We start from the raw sequence: 19917 nt of genomic DNA on the forward strand, positions 1-19917 counted from the left end.
TGATTAAGAGTAAGGTGCTATAGCCGAAGCTTTTGGGAAATAAACTTATGCATGTACGCCATCTAAATAGTGCTAAAGTAATCACGACTAAAGTACATGTAGGTAGGTTATAATAAAAGATCATAAAATTTATAAAATGCAAAGTAATTCACGTCTAAGAGTTACTGTTATGAGGTTAGACAGAAACATTTTAAAGTCCTCTTGACTTAATTAGCTGATCATTTTTGATCCTGAAGCATGTGGATAAATCCAATCGGACTCCAGCAAAAGTTCGCTTGTTCTGCCAGTTTCGCTCCACCAGTCAGCCACTCGATATCGCTGTAATATAAGAAAGAAAATTTGAACAATAGCATATGGTAATTAAAACCTGTAGTAGCTGTGTACAAGAGCCAATATAAGAATGTAAAAGATACTAGTTAAGTGTCTTTTTATACATTCTCTTTTCTATTTTGTTAAGGCCCACATCTTGCTGGTGAGCCTCCTTATCCTTTGTTAATCAGCTAGCAACCACGGGTTTTACAGACGGGTAAAAGATATGTTCCCGTAAGTGTCTTTCTCAGAATTTGAATCTTGTCTCCAAACATGGTTAAAACAAGACAGTACACTTTACAAACCCCCCCTTGAAGTTTCTTTAGGGCTTTTCGAAAGCAATTGAAAATGTTTCAAAACAACGGTCGCTTACTTCAACTTTCAGCTTTTTCTTTTCTTTTCAGTTTACATGTACGTTAGTCGATGCTTCAATCAAAAAGTCTTTATATCTATTTCTTTTGAGTACACCGTAAAATGTTTCTTTCACGGTTGACTTAAGTCAATTCAAACAGTTACGTTTACTTAACTTTTAGACCGTTACTGAAAGAGAGAACAGAATACAGCTTCTTTTTCCATTTGAGCTTAAAACGTTCATGAGATGCTCAAAAATGACTATTTCCAATCGTTGAATGTTTCTTTATAACTTCTTATTGTTCTAATTTATTTTTTTGTCACTTGAGCCTGAAGCGTTCTTAAGATGCTCTTAACTTACCATCCCTAATCGTTAAAGTTTGTGGTAGGTTTGCTATAATTTCCAGTAGTCCCGAATGAAAAAAGAAAAACAAAGAAAAAAGAAAAAAATCCAGACTGCCATACAATCAAAGATGTTCAGTGTACAATAGTGACAATAAATACCTATTTAATAACACAAGGTCATCGTTTGTGTTCAATTATGCCCGTAAAAACATCTTGTTATTGGACTGTATAGATTACATTTTGCCAGGGTTCCGCATATTGTTTTCTCAAATAGTGTCAAAGAAAACATCTTTAACCGACTCTCAGTCTGGGTTGTGTTCTCAATAATTAAGTCCTGGAAATTTGGGTTCATCCCAGCTCAATGTTCATATCAAAACATTTCTTACAAAAGTAGTGCATTCAATTGTACACACATTTCAGAGCAAAGATGGCGCGCCCTATAAAAGAGTCGCTTGCTTTATATGTTGTTACATGTAACTTTTTGAAAGTAGCTTCCAAAATTAAATAAAAGAGTCAATGATTCTTTGGATTAATTTAAGAATGAGCTACTAGGACGTATGAAACTTAACGCATTCCGTTAACTATTATGTCAGTTCAGCTTTGTTTGAATTCATTGTTGTGCAAAATGAACTTATTTTCTTTTTCCACTATACCGCCGACTCAGTCGCAGACAAATCAAAGCAGATTTTCGATACAATGTAAACATGGTTTTAGGAACTGATAATAAAACTCATGGTATTTGTGATGTTATTGATAATCAACTATTCTAAAAACTTCTATCAGCTCAACGTTGTGGTCTAGAAAAAAAAAAAAACACATAAGTTAAAATAGAGTGTAACTTCTGTTTATTCAAATTCGACACCGAGGAAATTGAATATATAACCTCTGGTTGTCCCTCGCTTAAAATTTCATTTAAATGTTTTGGTCTAGAATAAACTATAGATTCAAGTTAAGGCAAAGTGCGCAATTTCGTTTGATGTAAACGAAATTCGGCACCACTAAATGGAAATTCAATAATACTTTGTTTTGTTTTCACACAAGCTAGTGGTTCGCTAGTTTTACCTGAAAAAATCGTGAACCATGCTTTGAAAATCAGTTGTCTAAAAGAGTAACAAACTGCGTGGAACAATGAATTTTGTTCTCAAGATTGAAAGCATGATTGTGAAAACGATTCTCTGTCTGACCGAATTACTTGGTTCGATTGACTTAATCGGGACTTCAGCAAGAAATACACTAAAAACCTATCATGTAGCAAGAAAATTCTTGGAGCAAATAGATCAGACTTCAACAATTTTTGTAAACTGGACGCGTCATTTTAAAATCCTCGTGCCGTGAAAATTGAACTGAATTACCAACTCACGGGCTTACAATTTGATATAAAAAGGTGCACATGATCAGGCCAAAATAAATTGACTACAAGCTGTTAAGTGAGATCATATTTCATTAAACAAATTGCTTATATATATGTATTAAATTGGAATAGGGTGTAGAAAAAGTTTAACGAGTGTATATAACAAACTAGAAAGTTCTTGAAAACGTACCTATTGTAAACTCCCTGGGTGTACCTCGATGTTCATAGTATTGTGCTAGCATGCAAGCCTCTGAAACGTCTAAACAACCAATTAATTGAATAAACAAAGCGAGGAACAAGAGCGAGACATGTACCTTCATTTATTACAACTGCGTTTGAATACCAGAGCAACTCAAAGAGGAAGCTCAGAAGATTTTAGTTTAAATTGTATAGCCGTTACTTCATTGAAATTCGGTAAATGGCTAGGCGCAACTTTATTGAGTAACTAGATGAAATGCATCAGCAGTTTCTTTCTGACATGGCAGTCCTAAACTACTGAATCAGCTTGCTTCTTTTCGTTTCCATATACCTGCGGTATTCAAGATTCGCTTTCTAATGATACATTTATTTCTGGGGTACCGCATTTAGTGCTGCTCAAGGAAACGAAAAGCTTTTGAGGCTTTTAATTTATAAGGGCAACTGAGGTTTCTTTCGGACAATCAACACTTGTTGTGCCGTGAACTAAAGTCGACCTTGTTATCGGCTTCGAAACACATGCAGGTCACTTCCATCTACTTCTCACATACATGTTTAATTATCTTTCAATGGGCGACCTGAATCTTCACGAGTGCTCTTCAAAGGTAGCAGGTAGATTGTGCTGTAATGCGTCGGACAGAACTTGTGCAGATAGCAGCAAACTTTACTTTTTTATTCCGTAAGCTCCAAGATCTTTAATTTCATCTTGAAAAAGATGAAAAGACGAAATGAATGAATAATTACTGAGCATTAATGTTCAGGTTACTTTGATTCAATGAGGTCGTTTTAGCGAGAGCAGTTGGTGAGATGATGTTAATTGACGATGAAGCACATGGAATGAATATCTAATGGCCACCCTTAATTGAGAAAACGTAACGTCGAGAAAAATAACTATAAAGTGAACTTAATTTTACATTAGCTCAGAATACTGAGAAAACTTCCACTAATTTTTCGCTAACAGTACAATGTAGGTGATATAGACATAAGCAGCATAAACAACTAATTAGATTATAAAGAAAGCCATTGAGTTTGCGCAATGACGAAAAATGTTCTATCTAGAGCAGTGATTACCACAGGAATTTTTCTTGAGTTTGAAAGTATTTCCCACGCTTTGTTTTGATTCTATGTAGCCTTTCTAAGTGATTTTAAATATTGAAATCTGTTCCAAGACCAAACTTCAAGCTAGAATAAAAGAAAAAAAAAGCTAGAAAACGTGCTGCATTTTAAAACATTGTAAATCATTAATTGTAATCAACCACCAAAAAAGGAAGTTGTCCGTCGTAGATGGAATAGCAAACACACAATTGTATCTTTGGTTTTTATCTTTATCAACTGCTACTGCTTGACTGACGGCCAACTCAGATCTGAATCAGACAAGCGAAACATTCTGGGAAATCGTACATTTAAGCGATGGGAAAAATAAAAGTAACGAAACTTTGAAAAACAAGTCCCGAAGATGTTTTTAAAAGAAACTAGCTTCCATTTCTTTGGACTTAGTTCAAGATTTTTTGATCAAGTTCGTTCATTGAGACATGTATTTTCATGCATGGCTTTACCTGACAGTGTAAATTTTTTAAGATTGAATGACTTACAGTAGCTTGTTAGTTTCTTTCGAATTAGCAAGCAATTGTCGATTAAGCCACCAACTGACACCGACAGTTGTTTTGCTGTTTCTTTCTTAGCAGGACGTTTAAGTACCATATCCCTAACCCAAAGGTTCAGTTTTAGTCCAGCTGTGAACTGATTATGATTTTAAAAAGTTGAAATCTGGACGTTGTCAAAGTTAGAAGAGACAATTTTACAAATGGTCGCATGATTATTGTTCAAAATAACTGTAGGAGCAGAATTACCACGAGAGAAATGTACCCGTGGGAATGAAAATCGAGATCTTTACAGTACAGTTCTCACGTCAATCAAATTAAACTGCCGCAACTTGTTCCCTGTAATTAAGTAACCTTTACAAAAATTGAAATTCTGGCGCATTGGTACCTGAACGAGACTGGAGAAATATCCTTCCTTTTAACAATGTTTTTTCTTTTCGTCCTTTTCCGCATCTCTGAGTAAATTAGAATATTTGGTCGGACAATATCGCTTAAACTGTGGTACTTTTTGGCGAAATGATTTGAACGGGTAGTGATACAGGAAATTCTACTGTAAAAAAACACTAACTTTCATATATGAATATTGTCAACAGTTTTACGATTTTACGACAGTGCATTAAGCTTAAAACGGTCCGACCTCACTTAACTTCAGAAGTAAGAGAAAAACAAGAAGAAAACTAAACCACTAAAAAACTATTATCTTTATTCGTAGGCGCAAAGAAAACTATAGAGAACTATAGAAAATAACAGCGTTATCATGGTTTATTTGAACTTCGCTTAATGCCAAACCTACAATCCAGTAAATGTATGGTATTCAATTTGTTCCATGAAACGCTTGGCGGCCAACTTATGGTTGTTAACCAGGAGCAAACTGGCCAATATTCAGTGAGTAAACTGTCCTTCGTTGGCTGATTTTGCCTCGTGTTTTCCTGGTAAGAGAATGCCTCTATGGCAGGTTACCTTATTAAAAAAGTTTTATAGGCCTGGTATTGTTAAAGTTTTGCGGTGAAATTCATTCCATGCTACCATTGAGTGTCCCATTCTTTGTCCTTGTGGCTAAGAAAAAGTTACATCTTACCTATAGTCCCCAGCCGATAGCGTTCTAATGAAAACGTAAAGTTGGAAGCATTCGATTCAGTAGTTATATACCGAAGAAAAACAGCCAGAAAACAACAAACAAAAGCACTTTACTTTTTCCCAGAGTTTTGCAAGTCTTTCTTTTTCACTAATCAAAAATTAATGTAGTCACTGTACATGCATGCTTTTGCTGAAAAAGACAGATATTAAAACTATATTTTTGTTATAGTATCAATGGGGAGCTTTACGCCGCAGTTTTCCTGTGATGTTAACAACATAAACACTTTCGCCCACGGCATAACCTAAAAGCCTCGAATGGAATCAATGTAAAGGAACACGATTTCACCGTATAACGGTACTTGGTGTAAAATTCAATAGACCAATTTCGATGTATTAAAATTCAACCTAAAACAATAGCCCCCAGGACGAGGCTCCGGGGAATAACTACAGAGTTTGTGGGGTTTATTCCCCAGGGCCTCGTGCTGAGGTCTATTGCTTTACGCTGAATTTTAATATATCGAAATTGGTCTATTAAAGCGAAACCGAATATCGTTAATGAACTATTGTGAACTATTCCTCACCTATCGATTGAAAAGAAAGATCTATTTGATCATAATTATACCTTTAAGTTTATATGCTTTTAGATGCTGCCGTTTGCCAGGTTTGAGTCGGTAACATTAAAGCCTGGTTAAAGTTTGTTTTTCCTTGGCAACACTGATCGCACTAATATAATCGAGTAAGAAAGAAAATTTAAGGCAAATGAAACCTAACACAATCAAATTATTTTCTTAAAGTGCAAAATAAAGTAGTTAAATTTCACTGACTTGTGTTTTTAGAATACATGATTTACATATGAAGCCACTCTCGGCTGCTATTAATTGTAGTAAAAAAAAAAAAAATTCATTCTTTATCGTTCGATTCAAAAACTGCTCTGTTAATAGTTATCTCCCGTTGAACAACTAAGTCATTCTATAGCAACTTTGCGATATAATTCAGCTGTTCCCTCTTGGAGAATCTTCCAGTGCCTGGGTGTTCAAAATAAGCTAATTCAGTTTGTCTGTCATCACACATGCAGACTCGCGCGAATAAGTTCATAATTCGCGCCCCTTCCCCCAAATAGATTCAAAAGAATTGGTCTTCATAATAGTAAACTCGCGTCAAATGGTCTGTTGTGAGGGAAAAAAAAGAAAATAAAAATAAATAATGGAACCAAATATCTTGTTATCTCAAAATACGATTTTGAAATGTCAACCAGCAAAGCTGCCTTTCGCATATCGCTCGGGTTTGTTGATGTTTATATATCTTTTCTAGTTTTACTTTAGTTTTCTTCCATTTTTTTCACTTACTTAAATTTTGATACGTCCGCTCTGAATGAAAAGTTTATCATTCACTTCTAGTTTAAGGCATTTCTATTACTATTTATTTCATTCCGTTTCTGCCTACCTAAATTTACTCTGAGCTTCGTCAATTGTTTCATTTCATTTCGCGTGCCTTTGTTCTAGTTTTCATCGTTGTTTGGTGGGACCCTACCGGCCACTTTCAGTGTTTTTTTATTTGTGATTACATTTTTGGGGTGGCTAGAGTCTAACGTAGCTTATACATATATATTATATGATTTCATATGCTTGTTGTCATTTTGTATTCTTTACTTCAATACTGTTATGCAACGTTTTTCCTTGAACACGTGGTCAAGGCCTGGTTCATTTCACCCTTCTTTTGAGCGCCACGGCTAGTACCTTTTCACTTCATTCGAACTGATATATTTCATCGTGAATTTTTCGTTGCGGAGGTGCCTGCCAGTTCATTCTCCTTTCATGGCTTTCTGTTTCTTTTAATTTCTAAAATCTGCAACTGAGTTGACTGCCTAAATTGAAGGTACCGTTACCCCTTCTCTCTACTTGGATAGTTTTGTGTTTCTATCGAGTTTTACTATAACTCTACTAGCGTTCTATCACGAATAGCGTTCTCTGATTCGCTACGCTGTTGTAGATAGTGAGTAGCCTACAGTGTGTGCTTGTTAACAAGCTGGCGGCCGCTTCTTTGCGTTTTGAAATTGGCTGTGAAGAGGAATTAATGAGATGTAGGCTGTGTAGGTATATGTGGGGGATTAATGAGATGTAGGCTGTGGTATAAGAAGGGGACTAATGAGATGTATGGTGTGTAGGTATATGTGAGGGACTAATTGGATGTAGGCTGTGTAGGCGCGGGGATCCCAACCAATGCTTACCTAACTTTTTAAAGATGCTACTTTTAGCGCTCCCCCAAATCTACACACGTGTATTTCACTAGTAGAAGTCTATCGATTTGGACAGTGCTTGGGTGAAAGATTCTCGCCCATATCAACTTTCTTTTCTCTCGTAAGTTTTCGCATATTTAAAGATGCGCCACACTCGTGTTTAAGGTGCAGGGATGCCAACCAATGCTTACGTAACTTTTTAAAGATGCTACGTTTAGCCTTGCCCCAAATCTACACGTTCCATCGACATGTCACTGAAACAGATTATGACGCCTTCCCTGGCCGCAAGACGAAGAACCCTATTGAGAGTATATAAGGAATGCTAGGAAAATTTCCTACCATTTCTCTGCGGTACTTCCAGTAGAAGTTCCGTGCGTCCCGTCATGATAGCTAGATTACAAGATCATTATATTGTCAGGTTATTTTATAGTTGCTAACCAAAGTATTTCCATTATAGTTAATGTAAAGTAGTAAAATCATCCAGTAAAAGTAAAGTATACTAATTTTCCAAATAACCATTTACAGGTTAGAAATCTATGTTAGATCATATTCAACTCGCAATAAGATCACGATTTTAGCTTTAGCTGTTCTGTGACACAGTAAACAAGAGACAGCGCCCACATCGACATATAGACGTCCTGAACTTATCAAGTAAGTAATGTATTTTGTAGCAATCAGTGAAGAACCATCTAGATCTTATGGCATATTTACAAATATATGTAAATATCAAAACGAGCCACGATGTCCCATGATGGACACAAGAAAAACATATCAGTTCCATTATCAATATTAAACTAAAGATGAAAAGATCACCTAGACGATCACAAAATTCAGTCAGACTGCTCAAGGTCACCAGACCATTGAACGTACATTACTTGCAAAATAAATTTCGGACGATTTGAATTTCGGACAAAAAAGCATCCGAGAATAAAACCGTCTGAAATTTTTAATGGTCCGAAATATTTACAGCACAGTATAAAATTCTTAAGTAACTTCGAAGCTCTTAGTTTTTTTTAATGGAGCGAACTACAGTTGAGATACTGTTTGAGATAAGTAATGGCTTGATAGAATTTGTGTAATTTTCTCTTCGATGTATTCTAAAATGTCGAGGTGCAGTAGATTAAAACTATCACAGATGCTGTTTCGTGATCACATTAATTCGTAGGCGTGAACTATGTTTCAGGAAAGTGTCCGACTTGTTTGTTCGAAATTTATCCAGAATGAGACTAAAAGACATCCCGGAAATAAACCGTTCGGAATTTTAACATCCGATATTTTTTGCAAGTAATATTTGTACAGGTAATCATACGGTTTCGAGTTCAATTTGGAATTAATTTGCACGAGTGAGTTTATCAAAAAGCTGAAATTGCACGAGCCGCTTTATAAACATGAAAACATTCGCGTGGAGGAAATGCCGGAAGATCCCCCTCGAAGCCATTTTTATTCCTTTATTTCAGCCAATCAGAATCGAGTAATTTTTTCATGTATATTATTATAAGTAAAACACTTTCGTATGCATAAATGGGCGTTCACAATGTAAGTTAAGTTTGCTCGAGGTCAAACGCCTAGCTCCACGATGTGTTGTATTCCATTTGCAAAGGCAGAATATGTGAGAACGGAAGTTTTCAAACATAATTTTATGAGCCTGCACAACGAACGCTAACCGTCACATTTCTGGCTAGCTTTAGATTGTTGGAATCGACGCGAGAGTCTATCGTTCAGTCTCTATTGCAATGCCTCTACAACCACTCTGGGAATCCCATGAAATGTACCAGAGGTCATTTCAGGCATTAATCGACAACTCAACGGCCAGAGGACCAGCTATCCTTAACTTTACACAAGACGGGATAAGGCAGGCCATGCTGAAAATTATTAACAAGATGAACATCGACGAGCCACTTAAAGTGTTGGGCATTGGGAGTGGAAGCGGAGAGAATAATCTCCTCATTCTTCAAACTATGGCGGATATCCTCGTATCACAGAAGAAGAAAAGACCTGCTATCCATAACGTGATCGTTGAGCCGAGCTCGGTTATCTTAGATCAATTCAAAATGAAGGCTTCTTCGCTGCCGTCATCATTAAAGAGCGTAGCCAATGTTTCCTTCGAATCGCAGCAGAAAACGTTCAGTGAATTCAACCAAGAAACCTCCATCGAAAAGAAAAGTTTCGATTTTATTCATTTTGTCCACAGTATCCGTTACTCGGATCTGGAGCTTGCGCTGCGATCATGCTTCGAACAATGGCTAAAAGCTGAACACGGAGTCGTGGTTTGCTATGTTCATACCGAGAATTCATACCTTGCTAAAGTCAGTAAGAAGTTTAAAGGAAAATTGAGCTGTGGCTCGGAAGTTATGGCCTTCTACACGCATGAAGAGCTGGCTGCCATTGCGGAGAAAAACAGCTGGAATTATTGTGTCCCGCTAAAGGAAAAATATCAGATCAATGTGACGGCCTGCCTACTAAAGCAAACGTCAGCCGAGTCCGATCCGCTTATCGATTTCCTAAGTCATCAACAAAATTTCCGAGCAAATGCCGAGCAAGAATTGTTTAACAGTTGGATGGAGATGACCGAATCCTTGGCTTTCACGGACGACAACGATGAAAAGTTTGTTGCAGGGGAAAATGCAGTAGTTATAATCAATAAGTAGACAATTCTAGCTAATTCTCCTAGACTGAAATGCAGGCTCTTGTTTGTACTGTGCTTCTGTAGTTAGAACAGCGGCCAGAAACCACTATTTCTCGCATAAAACTCCATAGTGGAACACGGTTAATTCACACTGCACCATGCATGCAGAGGGACACACAGTTAAAGTGTTTTGATGTATTCTCTAGATATATCTCTTTTATGTCAAAGTCGGCGATGTCGCTTGCAATTGTTTACAGGTTTGTAGAGCATTGTAAGACTTAGTCGCGATTTTATTATGGTCTGATCATGAATCGATGTTATGTAGATTTCCCACCGCTAAGTAGTTATACTACTACACATTAGTACCCCTTAATCGTATGTTTTATTGGATGATTTTATTATAAAAGGCTATAGTTATGGGCTTAAAACTTTGGTTAGCAACTGGCTTTACACTGTGTTGAATTGACTTTACTAACATTTCTCACCTTGAAATAGTCATTTGGAAAAGTTAACATTAGTACCCGTCAATAGATGTTTTATTGGATGATTTTGCTAGTATATAGCTACAGTGCAAAAACTTTGGTCAGCAGCTAAAATAAGTTAAACGTGACAATGTATGATAATGATCTTGTAGTCCATTGGTGTTGAGGAATATCCCACAAGTCACTTGTATTTTCCCGGTATACTGGCACACGAGCCTTGTTTTAGAGTGGGATTTTCCAAGGTATACCATCGTAGAGAGCGTTGCGTATAAACCATTTTTTACCATGCAGTAGAAAATGCAGAAAATACAGTACACAAATAAAATACACAATCAATGCGACATACGCGTGGCGCACGATAGGAAGGTTTAGTGTAATACCGTCTAGTTTATACCGGTTTTCCTGTATGCTGATTGGCTGTATTTTCTATGGCATGGTATAAATTTCAATTTAATTATATACATACTGATTAGAACCTCAATTAAAAAAAAAAAACATAACTGGATTGTCAAATCATTGTCCATAAAGCAAGTTTATTGACAACTTTGTACAGAGCGTGTCAATCACATGCACAGGAAAGTCTCTTTTGCCCTACATATATTAGCCTGCTCGCTAAATTAAAGAGTAAACATATCAGCTTTTTGACAGACCAAACAAAACAATAAATTCATAAAACGAAGTGACCGCGAGGGAACAACAACAACAACAATGCTTTATCTACTCTGGACACTTAATACACATTTGCAAAGAAAATTATCACAATAACTTAGGGAAAAGATATGTGTTTAAAGTCAAGCCAGGGGGACAAATGAACCTTGCGGTTTCCGAGTTATTCCCTTGCCTTTTACGTGCAAAGCAAAATAAGACCAAGGGAATAACACTTTTTAGCGCATGGTTGGTTTCACAAATATATCGTTCAACTGCACAGTTACATATGTCACTTAGAAATTTGATTGTCAAGGAGAAAAAATTAGAGTAATCGGTGCCCCGGCATCTTCATCCCCCTGATATTGGCTCACGTCTGCCCGAGTGAGCCCCCTTCCAAAATGTTAAAATCTGGCGTAAAATAAATTTAAAGGTTTCAATTGTTTAAAACTACTGAAGTATAAACAATAGAAAGAAAGAAGTGTGTTGTTTATTTATGGATTATAACCACTGCATTTTCTACTTTTACAAACTTTTCACGCTGTCGTCCGCAAAAGCCAGCGATTCGATCATCTCTATCCAACTGTGAAACAGTTCTTGCTCGGCATTCATGCGGAAATTTTGTTGCTGGGTCAGAAAATCGATAAGCGGGTCAGCCTCTGACGTTGGCTGTCGGAGGCAAGAGGTGACATTAATTTGAAATTGCTCTTTCACAGGTATAAAATACTTCCAGCCGTTTTTCTCAGCGATGGCAGCGACCTCTTGGTTCGTGTAAAAGGACATAACGGCAGGGAAGAAGCCTTCATTTTGAATTGATCTAAGAGAACCGAGCTCGGCTCAACGATCACGTTATGTATAGTAGGTGGTTTCTTCTTTTGTGATACTATGAGCTCCACCATAGTTTGAAGAATAAGGAGATCAATCTCGCCGCTTCCACTTCCAATGCCTAACACTTTGAGTGGTTTGTCGATGTCAACCTTGTCGATAATTTTCGGCATGGCCTACCTTATCCCGTCCTGCGTAAAGTTAAGCATAGCTGGTCGTCTGACCGTTGAGTTGTCGATAAATGCCTGAAACGACCTTTGGTACATTTCATGGGATTTCCAAAGTGGGTCTAGAGGCATTTTGCACTAAAGACTGAGAGAAGAGTGACACTAGTTAGAAATCAAACGCCGCCGGAACTTGTCGCGCAAGAGATTATCAGCGGTCGTCAAATAATTAACGACAATTAAATGCACTGATGAGAGGGAATCGCAACCACCTCCCGCAGACGATGTTCTTATATGATTGATTGCCGGTAAAGATAAGAACCTAGATTGCGTTATCTACCTTAGAAAGGCCGAAGCCGAGCGCAGCACGGTCTGTGATGGTCTTTTCGGCAATGAGTTAAATGCACTCGGAACAATTGCTTTAGGAATATAGTAAGGGGAGATTCAATGTACGTTATAAATTGTCATCAGCTTCTTGGAACCGAAGGGCGCCATACTATGCCTTGTCCAACAAGGGTAGGTTTGGTGACTTTTGGGTCTGAAGACATGGTTGCCAACGCGGAGGAAGATCTCGCCACAATAGCGATGGCAAGCGTGTGGATACATGACCTCATTAGACAGGAGTTTACAGTCGATGTAATTCCTTGCTTTAGAGAGTCTTCCAATCAGGGCGATCTCCCCATGGATTTCTTTAAAGAGCCGATAACTAGAAATAGACCAGGAGTGAAATTCTTGAAGGGAGAAATGGTAGCTCAGTGTAATTGAAAAGCGACAACCAGCTCCAGAATGCAACAATCCTGTTTTTGACGCTTGTAAAATCAACACGGTAAATGACTAAGAACTTACTACAAAATACACAGATTTGTTTCAATTACTTTTTTCCCCTATTCCAGTTGGTTACTGAAGAGATCAGTCCGAGAAGCAAAGGTACTGCTCCTTCCTAGAGCAACCTCGTTCCCGCCCCGCCCCCTCCCATTCCTGGGAACTAGGTTGTCTCCAGACGACATCGGTTCGACTGATATAACAATGAAGAAAGGTTGATTACTGTGTGGAACGCTTAACGGGACAACGACATGATAGAGTCCAACTGGGGAAAGCCAAGAATTGCAACCGTGGACAGCTGTTTCGACCTGGTTGGGTCTCGTCAGCACGGTGTAGCATGCAGCACGAAATGAAGGAACCGGCTGGCTGACCGATCGTCCACCAAACGCACAGGATGGAAATGCCAAAAATAGAAACATAGCAATGAAGCGAGGCTGATTACAGTCCTACCTACACCGGCAGTATTTTCGTTTGCGGTCTCTTGCATCACTGTATTTAGTTCAACTAATCAATGACGCGTTTATTCTCTTTGTGAACTTAGTTTACCAACTTGCTGCATTATTTGATCTTTCATTAACAATAAATAGGCAGTTGTCATTAATTTAATTTTCTTTACTAGAAATAATTGACTCCATGTTGACGTAATGTGACTGGGCATCTGAAATGTCATCAGTCAAGGAGCGAGCGACCAAGCTAATAAACGAAAATCTAGTTTATAACTGAAAAGAATAAAGTACTGAGTAAAAGCCAATTTATCAAACATCAATAAACAAAATATCCTGGCCGAACTCAGCTAGTTTTATGGCTCGTTCGCAACAAAAGATCGTCGGAGTGGCATAATTCAAGACTAACCGAAAAAATAACGAAGTGTCAATATGCTTTTGATTAGTTTTGCTCAAATTAGTAACAAAAGAAAGACTTCTACGGAAACTGATAAGAACAAGCGTAATTAATTAATCCCTCTAGTGACTCGGACAAATCCTATTTCATGTGGTGATGCTGGGATTGCGAGTGGCATACACGGTACATTAGAAAACCCAGTTGAAGGAGAGGGGAGGGGTGGGGAAGGGGTGTAACGCCTCGTACGTGATTTGTATTGAAAGAGTGCTCGGTTCTAAAAATCCTTAGTCTATTTCAAATTAAAAGATGCGATTTTTTTTAACTCTTCAAGCCAGTTCATCTATTGCATACTGATGAGTGATGATGAATGAACTGATTTTGGCTGAATACAAGAGACCGCTTTCAGCAATATTAACTTTTTTGTGTTCTATTTTCTGCCTCAGTTTTTGTTTGAAGAGTAAATACTTTTAAAAAATATCTAAAGAAGTACAGTTTCAGTTTACAGACCCTTCTACAACAGTGAGCAGCCCAAAACCCACACGCTTTTGCCGCATCCAGCAAGCGGCTGATAGAAGTGATTACCCACCCTTCCCATCCTAAGGTGATAATAAATTATGTTCCTGACCGTGACTCATTGTGATTCCGTGGCGCAGGGATTAAGAACTATTGTTGAACGGTCATCAGTCGGAACAAACACGATTCCTTGCTAAAGGAATTAAGAAGCCTATGAGATGAGATAAAGTGTTGTTAATCAGCAGGAGCAACAAAGCAGCTAAAGAGCAACAAAGCAACTAAAGCTCGGTAAGTTGCGTTATATACTTTCAACAATTTACAATTTATATTAAAACCGTTTTTCTATAGTTTTATGTCTGTAAAGATATCGACCCTCTCGTTGCGTCAAACAATGAGTTCCCTTTTAGGCAGTTTCGAGCTCAACTCACTTCATTTGCGACATGGCTAAACGAGGTGTTTTTTTGTTGTTGTTGTTTTTTCGTTTTGCTTGGTATTGGCATGATTTTGTTTACTTCCTAAATTCAAACTGCATAAAAATTTGATGGACAATCGACCCTTTTCAAATGTTTCGGTCATATCGATGAAAAAAAGCGTTTAACTTGACTGACAATGTTCTTTTCCGGAGTGGTCTGTTTCCGTCGGTTTTATTAAATCGTTTTTTTTTTTTTGATTATCATCAAAAATTGATTAGGACCTTGATTTGGTTGAAAATCATGCATCAATAGCATGCGGGCGCAAAACCATTATGTCATGACGCCAGCACCCGCAGATCGCAGCCCGAAGCATCGGTATCATAAACGAAACAGATTGAGCTGCTGTTTACTTATTTGGCCGGCCGAGGACAGTGTGTTTGCTGAGCCGCAAGATTAAAATGGAAAACCATTCTCAAACGGAGGTCAAAGAATTCAATTGCTTTAAGAGAACACGTTAATCCGACGAAAAAATAAACAAATAAATCAAACAACCTTTTCAAGTGCCATCTTGGTCTGTCCTTCTGCTAATTACAAACACTATTTACAATAACTTAAGAATAATCAAGATGCCGGGACCCACATATTAAGACTAAACGACAGAAAGTAAACAAGACCAAAAGAAAGTACACTTTACATAAATTAAAAGCAATCAGCCTCGAGACTACACTGATTGGAAACCATAATTCTCAAACGTTCTTAATTGATTCAAACGCTGAACTTTTCATGTACTTAATTCAATGTATTTGGTTCGGCTCATGGAAAGTTCGGCGTCTGAACTGGGCCTTAGTCTGTCTGGTCGTCTGCTAATTACAAACACAACTAAATTGTATTTACAATAGCTTAAGAATAGTCAAGCTGCCGGGACCCACAAACTAAAACTAAACGACAGAAACTAAACAAGGCCAAAAGAAAGTACACTTTACATAAATTAAAAGGACCGAGCCGCGAGATTAGACTGATTGAAAGCCATAATTCTCAAACGGAGATCAAACAGGTCAAAGAATTAATTGCTTTTAATTACAAACCACAATAATCCAGCGAAAATATAAATCAAATGAGACAAACAGCCTTTTCAAATTTAGGTCTGTCTAGCCTTCTGCTAATTACAAACATTGTTTGCAATAACTTAAGGATAATTTGGATGCATCCCACATTTAAACTAAACTGGATGTAGCTCTCGCTAAGTGCCAACGAGCAACCAATCAAAACAAATACTAATTGGCAACTTAAAAAAAGTCATGTTTTGTGCACCTCACTTTTTTGAAGTCAAGGATTCAAAACAACGTCAAATGTCTTAAATTCAGATGTAAATATTTTGATTGACAGCGCAGAATCGCCAAAACGAAAATAAGATTCTTGGTTTTAAATCATCGCGATACTACGGTTTCGGCTGTAATGATAACTAACATCGTTTTCTTCCCTTTCTAAAAATTATCTGGAAAATTGAATAATATAACAACAAAAGAATACAGAACAAAAATGAAGCGCCAACAATAACTTCTTGTACGGTACTATGCAAGTCAGATTTACACAAACTTACATGTCTTTCGTGTCAAACAATGTATTTAAGCTATAAACGGTAACAATTTCAATTATATAACGTCCTCTGACAAAGAACAATAGAAGTCTACATTTCATTGACCAACAGCTTGGTTTGAGGATTTACAGAAACTTACGTGCATTTCGTTCCGAGGCTTGTTGTATAGATTAGTCAAATATATAACATATGAGCATAAAAGTAACAAAATATTTCAAATAAATAAAGTCCTTCGTAGTCGAACAGCTGGCAAAGGATATGCGCAAACTGTTTGCTTTGGGACGCTTGGGCCAGTTGGACGTTAACGGTATTAAACAACTTCAATTATAAATCTCAGTTGCTTTGATTGCTTTTTGCTCGCTGGCGGTGACAAATTTGGCTCACTGGCAGATGTCGAGTTTTCTCTCGTGTGGCTCGCAGGCCGATAGTTTGCAACAGTTGTCGTTTGTTTTAGCTTAGCTTTGATTGAATTCAGTTTAAAGAGGTTTCTTTGATTGCTTTATGCCCGCTGGCGTTGTCTAGATTTGGCACGCTGGCCGAATTTGGCACACTGGCCGAGTTTGGCATGGTGGCCGAGTACTCTTTTGGCTCGCTGGCCGATTGTTGAGCTTGCTAGCTCGATAAATATACCACAGTGGCACTTAACTAAAGTACACTCACGTAGAATTGGGAATAAAAACAAATAAAACTTACAAAAGCAGGTGAAAATTACGTTTTTCTTTCCTCAAACTTGATCAAAACTCCGCTCAATGAATGGCAAAGCTGCTGAGAATCGACGATCACAACCATGCGGGCTTGACGTCACAATCTCTGCGCGCTACGATTGGTCCGTTGTAAGACAATCGACCTTTTCCACTACGTCATTGGAATCTCAGGAATCTTGCCTTACAACATAGTAGAGGGGAATGGTTATAAACATGTCTCTCGATCACTCGAGATTTTTTCCGCCTGCACAGTACTTTCGCACGGCTCTATAATGCTGCCGCCTCGCCAGCCTCGCGTCTTCGCTCGGCTGGCTCGTTGGCAATAATAGACAAAAGACAATAAAAGGGGACGTGCGAGCATCTTTGCGCGAAAGATTTCCATTGCATTAGTCTAAAAAGATTCTGACAATGTAAGAAAACTAACTCTTACCCATCAATTGCATGGTTTTCTCTTCAACAGCTTGTAGAAAAGTTGACAGTAGCCCCTAAAATAAAAATCCAATCAACGCCAAGTGCCGATAAAATGGCTCTGACCGCCGAAGGAGGACTGATGTTGTTGATCAACTTCGCTGCGTTTACAGGGAATTTGCTGATGTGTTTTATTTTGTACAAGAAGCCAAGTTTCCACACAACTGCAAACACATTCACTCTGTCTTTGACCATTTGTCACGTGTTTACCTCTTGCCTGGTCATGCCGTTCACCGCGGGCTCACTGGTGGCGGGAGAGTGGATGTTTGGACAGACTTTGTGCGACATTCAGGGATTCGTGTTCCTCACCTTAACATGGGTGCCTTTGCAGTTGCTGACAATCATGGTGGCGCGTCGATATTTAAACATCACCCAGTTGTTATCCCACAATAAGTGGTTCTCGCTTAACCGATCCACTGGAATGGTTTTGACAATCTGGGTATTCGATGTAGTCGTGCTGATGTTTCTCGCAATACTTGGTGGCACCGCGTTTCAATTTTCTCCAAAACGATCATTGCTCTGCACTAGGCCCTTGAGCCGTGAAAACCAAACTGTAAACATATTTAATACAGTGATTACATCGGCCCTTTACATAGCTCTGTTAATTATCTCCATCATGGCATTGTGCGCTATCAGAAGACATGAAGCCACCTTTCGGGCTAGGAGAAGAATTACCCCGTTCGACATGAGATCAGCTGCTGAAGCAAAGATAACAGATAAAGTTTTGTTAGCCCTTACAATGGAAATCCTTCTTATTTGGATGCCTTTTGTAATAATCAAGCTCGTGGAATTTCCAACCCAGCCGGCAGTCATGGCTATTCCACGCCAGGCCCATCTGGCTTCCACTTTTCTTTGGTTTGCTGTCGCTGTCCTTCACCCCGTCACATATGGGGCTTTGTACAGACCGTTTTCAAGAGAACTGCTGAGAATTGTGCCAACTAGATTGCGACAAAATAAGGCACATGCTGAACATGCCATCTGACATGATTATACTGATGTCCTGGACTGTATCTGAAAGCGGTTAAGCAAGTTGAGCTTTTGCAAGTTTGCAACACTGCAACAAATAGTCACGTCCTGTAGTCCTTTGATTTTTGTATTAACATAACCATTTAGTCTGGTAAATGTATAGCCACGACAATTTAAATATAACGACTGTTCTGTTTAAGAATTCTTGACAGTAATGAAATAAGTAACTTCAAAGTAAAACAAATGACTCAAGCAACCTCGTTTCCAGGACTTTTAGCCCTAGGAACAAGGTTCCCGCGCAAGGGGCCCCACCGAATAAAGGAACTATAGAGCACGCGCCGATTACATTTTGATGACGCGGGTCCCTTCTCATTTTTATTCCCCTTCATCTAGCTGGTGTTTTTCAGATATAATGACATTAATATGACAGTAAAACAGATTATAATACCTCGCCCGGCTCAAGGCGAAGGAACCTGGCATAAGGTATGCTATGAATGCTAGGAAACCAGCATTCCTTTGTGGTACTTTCAGTTTTCGCCGCTTGCATCCCCTCGTGAGTTCGTCTTTTAAAATTTGTTCACTGTTAATTGGTCACTATATAAAACGTTTCTGTGTAATCAAGGCAAACGTTTCAAAACTTGGGTGGTCTTGAGTTAGACGCTGGAGGAAGCGTGATCGCTGACACTCGATGGGCTTTAAGTTAGTTTGCTAAATTAAGTTGACGTAAAAAGGCTTGCAAACTACCTAAGTGTAGCAACAACAAGAACAATTTATTTCATTATTCCCATACGAGTACATAGCATTACCTAAAATATAATATAGCAATTATATTGTAACTAAATTACAATAATTTAAATGTATTCTGTCTGTAATCCATGCATGAATGTATATAGGCGCTAAGCAGCTGTATTGAATGGAGCGTTTCACGATTCGGCGCATGTCTACATTATTTATTCTCCCGTACAGGCTTTTTGGCACAGGCCCAGTTTTTCATTATTTAAGAGTCAATCGTAAGCAAGTTACCTAATTTTTCATGCGAATAGCCGTAAAATCATCAACCATAGGATACATCGCACGGATCAACACTAAATTCAACGGTCGACAGCGTCAGCAAAATCCACTGAAATCTTCTCAGAATTTTGGTCATTCGCCATTCTTCCACGACTAACTATAGCATGTGCCTAATGAAGTACATCTGAATGGGGTTTTAAATCGATAACATTAATAAGAAACGAACAAAAAAATATTTTGATCTACAGACATGCACCGAACCGGGAAACCTCCCTTTTAAGTCCGCAGAATAAGGGGCCAACATTATTAAAAAGAAAAATATAAAAACCTTCGAGCGTGAGTTATCGTAAAGGTGACAGGAAAGTAGAAAATGCAC

The 19917-nt window shown here is 38.2% G+C and overlaps 2 protein-coding genes and 1 pseudogene across 2 annotated transcripts; 2 read left to right on the top strand and 1 right to left on the bottom strand.

Moving 5' to 3' along the window:
* The first annotated feature begins 9198 nt into the window (after positions 1–9198).
* LOC145485717 (histamine N-methyltransferase A-like) lies at positions 9199–10113 on the top strand. Its single transcript, XM_081464339.1, has one exon. The coding sequence runs from the start codon at positions 9199–9201 to the stop codon at positions 10111–10113; it is 915 nt and encodes a 304-aa protein (XP_081320465.1).
* Positions 10114–11064: 951 nt separating this feature from the next.
* On the bottom strand, positions 11065–13553 carry LOC145484135 (histamine N-methyltransferase-like; annotated as a pseudogene).
* A 4066-nt stretch (positions 13554–17619) lies between these two features.
* LOC145485718 (uncharacterized) lies at positions 17620–18546 on the top strand. Its single transcript, XM_081464341.1, has one exon. It carries the CDS (start codon positions 17620–17622, stop codon positions 18544–18546), a length of 927 nt encoding a protein of 308 aa, XP_081320467.1.
* The last annotated feature ends 1371 nt before the right edge of the window (positions 18547–19917 follow it).

Source organism: Orbicella franksi, chromosome 4 (genome assembly GCF_964199315.1).
Source record: "Orbicella franksi chromosome 4, jaOrbFran1.1, whole genome shotgun sequence".
Classification (NCBI taxonomy): Eukaryota; Metazoa; Cnidaria; class Anthozoa; order Scleractinia; family Merulinidae; genus Orbicella; species Orbicella franksi.

Coding starts and splice junctions, on each gene's coding strand:
- LOC145485718 (XM_081464341.1), top strand. CDS start 17,620: ATGGCTCTGACCGCCGAAGGAGGACTGATGTTGTTGATCAACTTCGCT.
- LOC145485717 (XM_081464339.1), top strand. CDS start 9,199: ATGCCTCTACAACCACTCTGGGAATCCCATGAAATGTACCAGAGGTCA.